The sequence below is a fragment of the Antrostomus carolinensis genome, unplaced genomic scaffold (assembly GCF_000700745.2).
Source record: "Antrostomus carolinensis isolate BGI_N321 unplaced genomic scaffold, ASM70074v2 scaffold10004, whole genome shotgun sequence".
Classification (NCBI taxonomy): domain Eukaryota; kingdom Metazoa; phylum Chordata; class Aves; order Caprimulgiformes; family Caprimulgidae; genus Antrostomus; species Antrostomus carolinensis.
This window is the reverse complement of record NW_010308677.1, coordinates 679-7932: the sequence shown is the minus strand read 5'-3', so window position 1 is coordinate 7932 and position 7254 is coordinate 679. Positions and strand designations below refer to the sequence as shown.

The following is a 7254-nucleotide window of genomic DNA, read 5'->3' as shown; positions in this document are numbered from 1 at the left end:
CGAGCCGGTGAGCGCGCCTCGTTTGGAGGAGGCACCTCTTCACCCCGCGGTAGAGGCCATCAAACCGATTTCAGAGGAGAAGCCAGCAGTTCCTGTCACCAACGCCTTGGACCCACCGGTGGCTGAAGCACCCGTGTTCAGCGAGAAGGAAAAGATAAGTACTGTGATTGCTCCCAAAGCTACTTCTGTGATAAGCAGGATGCCCCACAGCGTAGATCTGGAGGAAGCTCCAAGGATCACCTTGGTGAAGCAAGCTCCTCAAACCCAGACGTGTCTCGTCAACGCCCCCTCGCCAAAATTTAAGCAGAGGTCGAGCACAAATGATAACAGTAGATTTCATCCAGGATCTATGTCTATTATTGAGGAGAGGCCTGTAGAGACTGGGTCCAGTCCAGGGCTGCGGGTGAACACCTCAGAAGGCGTCGTGCTTCTGAGTTACTCGGGGCAGAAAACAGAAGGTCCTCAACGAATTAGTGCCAAAATCAGCCAGATTCCCCCAGCCAGCGCTGTTGACATAGAGTTGCAACAATCTGTATCCAAGTCTCAGATTAAACAAGAACCTATCACACCATCTCAGCCGACGCCGAAAGGCTCCCAGACCTCGGCAGGCTACGGGACTGTTTCCACCCATTCTTCTTTGGTACTAGGAACTCAACCTTATAATACGTCACCTGTCATCTCCTCTGTTAAACAAGAGCGTGCTGCACTGGAGAAGTCCGACTCGTCCCACCTTTCTGTCCAAACTCCAGCATCTCAGCCCAGTAAAGTCCTCACTCAGTCTGTAAACACTCCACCCGTACTCGTCCACAACCAGATGGTTGTGAACAAAAAACTGTCCGATCCAGCAGCTCTAAAAGTGGAGACCAAGACTCTACAACCTTCCAACTTGAGTCCTGGAGTCAGTCCTCACCACTCTTCCCTCTCTGGGAAAATACATTCGGAAGCAAATCACGTCAGCTCGGGACCCAGCACCCCAACTGACAGGGCTATTTCCCACTTGGGGGTCACCAAACAGGAGCCTCACTCGCCGCGTACGAGTGGACACTCGCCGTCGCCGTTCCCCCGGGCTTGTCATCCCGGCAGTACCTCCTCTCCGGCTTTATCGAGCAGTACCCCAGTCATGCTGGCTCCAGGTATTCCCGTTCCTCAGTACATATCCAGCATGCATCCCGAGCAATCTGTCATCATGCCCCCTCACAGCGTAACGCAGACGGTGTCCCTGGGCCATCTGTCCCAAGGTGAGGTGAGGATGAACACCCCTCCTCTCTCCGGCATCCCGTACGGTATCCGCCCGGAAGCCCTTCACTCTCCCAGAGCATCTTTACAACCCCAGATAGAAATCAAACCTCAACGATCCAGCACCCCACAACCAGCTCCGATACGGGACATTGTCATGCCACCTCTGTCTTCTCAGCATCCTCCGGAGGAGGAGATGCACTACCACCACACCACGGTCTGCCGGGGACCAGCTCCCGTTCAGTCTGACGTGCTGGTGATGCAGCCAGATTATCGTATGCACCCCACCAGCATCAGACTTGACCAGTACAACGTCCCTCGCGACGTCAGGATGATCATGCACCCTCACATGGCCGCCGTGGGCGAGCACCACTCGGAAACGAGACAATCCCGAACTCCTGAAGGAGCTGTGAAAACTCCTCCCGTCAGTAAAACCCCACAGCCTGGAAAAGAGACACCAAAATCCTCGGAAGGCAAAATGGCACATTCTCCTCACAGCGAACCCCGGCTCCTCAGCGTCCCCTCCAGCAGCCAGCTGCCTGGACTGCCTCTGACGCAGCCGGTGGTGGTACCACACGGGGTTCAGATCATGCACCCCGCAGGGAGCTCGTTTCACGATTATCGATCTGTTTATGGTGACATGAGGAATTATCACACGGCGGCACAGCTCGGGCATCCTCAGTTCCCGGGTGCATCGCCGATTGGGTTGCCTTCCCGGAGCATGACCCCATCTCAGGTGAGAAATAGAACTCTTTTCTTCTACTTTATGGTTGAAGGTACCACACTGCAGGGAGGATGGTGGCTTTGAGGTAATGGAACCTGCTGGAGTGGGTTCAGAGGAGGCCACAAAAATGATCAAAGGGCTGGAGCAGCTCTGCTGTGAGGACAGGCTGGGTTGGGGTTGTTTAGCCTGGAGAAAAGGTTGAGGAGACCTTATTGCACCTTTCAATACCTGAAGGGACCTATAAGAAAGATGAGGACAAACATCTTAGCAGGACCTGAAGTGATAGGACAGGGGTGATGGTTTTAAACTAAAAGAGGAGAGATTTAGACTGGATGGAAGGAAGAGATTTTTTACAATGAGGGTGGTGAAACCCTGGCCCAGGTTGCCCAGAGAGGTGGTAGAAACCCCATCCTTGGAAACATTCAAGGTCAGGTTGGACGGGGCTCTGAGCAACCTGATCTGGTTGAAGATGTCCCTGCTCACTGCAGGGGGGTTGGACCAGGTGACCTTGAAATGTCCCTTCAACCCAAACCCTTCTGTGATTCTGATTACAGCCCTGGCTCTGCATGGCCACAGGAGCTGAGTTGAGCTCTCTGTGGTTGGTCTCCAAGCCCAACTTCAGTTCATAGCACAAGAGGAGCTGGTTTTGTTTGGGAAATGGGGTTTGAACCCTGCTTGGCATTAGAAGAAGACTAAAAAAACTTGTTTTCTTAACTACTCGAGGATTCAAACCTAGCCACGGGTTTGGAGACAGAGATGTTGGAGGGAGCATTGTCAGCATCAAGGTGGCAGGTGGACATCCTCAGATGGACGGCTTGGGGCAGCATTCAGGGGATGAGGTTCCAGCTCTTGGGTGCGAAAAGCTGGTGGGATGACCTTGGAAGGTGGCAACTGGTCCAGGCTGGTGCTGTGGCATGGAGACAGGGATTTCTCCACCAGCCATCTTGAATCTGGCTGCAATATCATTGAATTAATGAGTTCTGATGCACCCTAAGATGAGTTCTGATGTACCCTGAGTTCTGATGTACCCACAGCCTAAAATGTTTAAAATCTTTCCTTTTTTCTCCCTGACTCCTGCTTCCCAGGGTCTTCCGGAGGGTGAACACTCACACCCCAACCAGCCCGTACGCAGCAAGACTCCTCAGATCCCCCAGGATCCCAAGGGCCAGCCGGCAGCAGGACCCGAACAGAGTCACCACCCCACTGTAAATAGGCACCCGGCACCCATCGACCCTCATGTCCACCTTCAGAGGGGACAAGGGGACACGGGCCAGACCTCCTACCCTTCACCTGTCGCCATCTCGATGAAACAGGAGCTTCCATCACCGCACCAACCTCAGACAGTTCCCAAGCAATCCATGTTTATCCCCACCACGTCGGGTCCCGGAGCTCCACCGGGGTTACCCCTCAATCGCCCCGAACCCCAGTCTGCTCTCAAACAGGAGCCGTCTCCTCACCCCGTGTCACAGAGACCTGTGGATATGGTTCAGCTCCTGACGGTACGTGTCGCTTCGGCGTCTTCTCCTGACCCACTTGGCCTCACATGGGGAAAAAATTATCAGGTTCTGCATGTCTCATCTCACCTGTGGCACCCAAATCTGACCTCTCCTGCATCAAATGCTTTGGACACGGAGAAGATGATCGATTGTCTCTCTGCTTTTGGGTTGTTTCTGTCATAGAATCAGAGAATGGTTTGGGTTGGGAGGGGCCTTAAAGCTCATCCAGTTCCAACCCCCCTGCCAGCAGCAGGGACCCCTTCCACTAGACCAGGTTGCTCAAAGCCTCATCCAGCCTGGCCTTCAACACTTCCAGGGAGGAGCAGCCACAGCTTCTCTGGCCAACCTGGGACACTGGCTCACCACCCTCACACCAAAGAATTTCTTCCTCACGTCTCATCTCCATCTCCCCTCTGCCAGTTTCAAGCCATCACCCCTTGTTCTGTCACTCCCTGTCCTTGGCCAAAGTCCCTCCCCACCTTCCTGGAGCCCCTTCAGGTACTGGGAGGCCACTAGAAGGTCTCCCTGGAGCCTTCTAATACTGATATTCAAATAATAATAATAATAGCAATAACCCCTCATGGATCTCCTGCCCATGGGGGACAGGAGATGGAACAGCCCCTTGGCAGAGCCCAATGCCCATGGAGCTGATCCATGGCAATATTCCTCACCCCTGAGATCTTGCAGACCAGCAAAACACAAAGTCCTTCAACTTCCAGTGACTCAAATGCAAACACGGGGATGTTCTCAGCGTTGCCTCAGTTCTGAGTCCTTAAAGCAAAGCGGTGGCGTATTAATTCCCTGTGGATTAATTAATTCTCAGAGGCAAACGAACAGCTCAGACGGGATTTAACATCCCCCCCCCCTCCCTTATTTTATATTTAATATTTCTTCTCCTTCTCTTTTCCAGAAATACCCCATTGTCTGGCAAGGTCTTTTGGCTCTAAAAAACGACACGGCCGCTGTTCAGCTCCATTTTGTCTCTGGTAACAACGTCCTGGCTCACCGGTCGCTGCCGGCGCCGGAGGGGGGGCCGCCGCTGAGGATCGCCCAGCGCATGCGGCTGGAGGCTTCGCAGCTCGAGGGTGTCGCCCGCAGAATGATGGTGAGGAAAGAGTTAAATATCTGTGTGCTGAGAGCTGGGATGTTCTTACCAACCACATCCCAAAAATCCCACCGATTCTCACAGAAATATTGGCTCTTGTTGCTCCTGTCATGGTTTTTTGGGGGGATTTGGTGCCGTTCCGTCATCCCACAGAGGTTGAAATACAGATTGTAAATGATGAGTAGTAACTATTAATAGAAAAGTGAATAGTGGAGTTGGGAAATCTTTGAAATCACCCAGCCCCTCAGCCCTGGAACAAATTCCTTCTGCTCCAACGTGTCTGAGGAAGGTGGGAAGTGAAATTCAGGCAGCTGTGGAAATCAGTAGTTCTGTGGGAATCGGGATTTTTGTGGAAATCAGTCGTTTTCGGTCCTTTTCCTGGACTGGCCGAGCTTTCAGCACATCCTTCCTAACTTCAGGGAGTTCAAAGAGAGGATTTTCCACTGTAGACAGTGACTGTGTGTCAGGAACGAGCCTGTTCCCAGCAAATGTTTGACTTAATTATGGTATTTTTCCCCCACTCTGCTCTGCACTGGGGCGGCCTCACCTCCAGCACTGGGGGCAGTTTGGGCACCACAGGAGAAAAAGGATCTAAAGCTGCTGGAGAGTGTCCAGAGGAGGGACACAACATTGGGGAAGGGTTTAGAGGGGAAGGGTGTGAGGAGAGGCTGAAGTCACTTGGTTTGTTCAGCCTGGAGAAGAGGAGACTGAGAGGAGATCTCCTGGGGGTCTAGAACTTCCTGCCAAGGGGCAGAGGAGGGGCAGGCGCTGATCTCTTCTCTCTGGCCACCAACGAATGCCAGGAGCAGAGGACATGGCAGGAAGATGTGGCAGGGGAGGGTGAGGTTGGCCATGAGGAGAAGGTTCTTGAGGCAGAGGGTGGTGGAGCACTGGAACAGGCTCCCCAGGGAGGTGCTGATGGCACCAAGGCTGACAAGATTGCAGCAGCATTTGGCCAAGGCCCTGAGGGACATGGTGTGAATGTTGGGATTGTCCTGTGCAGGGACAGGAGTTGGACTCCATCATCCTGGTGGGTCCAGCTGACAACATTCCATGATTTGATGATTTTCTTTCCAGGTGGAGAGCGATTACTGCCTGTTACTGGCCTTGCCGTGTGGCCGGGACCAGGAGGACGTGGTGAATCAGACGGAGTCTCTGAAGGCCGCGTTCATCAGTTACCTGCAGGCGAAACAAGCTGCAGGAATCATCAACGTGCCCAACCCCGGCTCTAACCAGGTATGGGGGCAGGGAAAGCCCTGAAACACCCCAAAGAAACCACATCCGTAGGGATTGGAACCTTCCACCACCAGCTCTTGGCTTCAGATTGTAGTTGAGACCCTTGTTTTTATTGTTGAAATAAATTCCCCCACAAACTGTGCTGGTTTGTTCCATCCCAGATCCAAATACCCCCTTAGAATTAATAATATAATTAATAAAAAGTGAACTGCAAAGCCAAAAAAAACCCCAACAAACCCAAAACTGTTTGGTTTGTTCTTCACAACCCATTTTCCAGCCCTTTTTCTGCGTTGGAGGTTGAGTCCTTATTTTTCATATCCTGATATATGCTGGATATTCTGATTTTTTTCTTGTCATATCCTGATTTTTTCCTGTCATATCCTGATTTTTTCTTGTCATATCCTGATTTTTTCCTGTCATATCCCTATTTTTTCCTGTTATATCCTGATTTTTTCCTGTCATATCCCTATTTTTTCCTGTCATATCCCTATTTTTTCCTGTTATATCCCTATTTTTTCCTGTCATATCCTGATTTTTTCCTGTCATATCCCTATTTTTTCCTGTCATATCCTGATTTTTTCCTGTCATATCCCTATTTTTTCCAGGACACCTGAATTTTTTTTGCTGTGTTTATCACATAAAGCCAAAACATTTGGATTTGTTGATGTGAACCATTTATTCCAGTTGTTTCACTGCATCGAATCAAATTTAATTGACTTAATTCCTTGAGTGTAAACAGCCCAGAATTGAGGGATCAATGGTTGAAATGATAATAAATGAGAATTTTTTTGTCTTTTACAATAAAACCAACCAACTTTCATCCTCAGTGTGGAAAAAACTCCCCACCTTGACCCCACCTCTGCGTTCCTGAACAGCTTCTCCTTTTTTATACAAGTTTATGAACCTTTAAACACCCAAAAAAATCATCGAAATATCCCATTTTTAGACCATTTTAGGTTTTTCTCTCATCTGTGACTCTTTTTTTTCCCTCCTCCCAGCCTGCCTACGTTCTGCAGATCTTCCCACCCTGCGAATTTTCAGAAAGCCACTTATCCCGCCTCGCCCCGGATCTCCTCGCCAGCATCTCCAACATCTCTCCTCACCTGATGATTGTCATCGCGTCGGTATGAGCTGTTTACCCCCTTTACTTACTGACTTTTTTTATTTTATTTTATTTTATTTCTATTTTTTTTCCCTTTTAAATTTTTTTTTTTTGGTCTTTATTTTTAAAAAAAAATAAAAAAAAAAAAAAAAAAAAAAACCAAGGCCCTGCAGCAAAAAAAAAAAAACAAAAAAAAACAACAAAAAAAAAAGCCCACAAAAAACTACACACAAAAAAATTAATAAAATAAAAAATGAATAAAGAGAAAGAAATGAAAGAAGAAAAAATGCTGCCAGAGAACCAACCTCCTGCCCTCGATCAAACTCTTGCGCTGCTTCGGATGTTTACATGTTGC

General features: G+C 49.8%; 1 protein-coding gene across 1 annotated transcript in view; it reads left to right on the top strand.

Moving 5' to 3' along the window:
* Positions 1–6973, top strand: part of LOC104523316 (msx2-interacting protein) — a gene marked incomplete at its 5' end in the record, with an annotated part of 12965 nt that extends 5992 nt beyond the window's left edge. The window contains 5 exon segments of the mRNA XM_010165852.1: positions 1–1972; positions 3046–3459; positions 4367–4561; positions 5639–5797; positions 6796–6973. The exon segment at positions 1–1972 is cut by the window's left edge and continues 302 nt beyond it. Coding sequence (XP_010164154.1) covers positions 1–1972; positions 3046–3459; positions 4367–4561; positions 5639–5797; positions 6796–6927 — 2872 coding nt within the window.
* Positions 6974–7254: the final 281 nt, after the last annotated feature.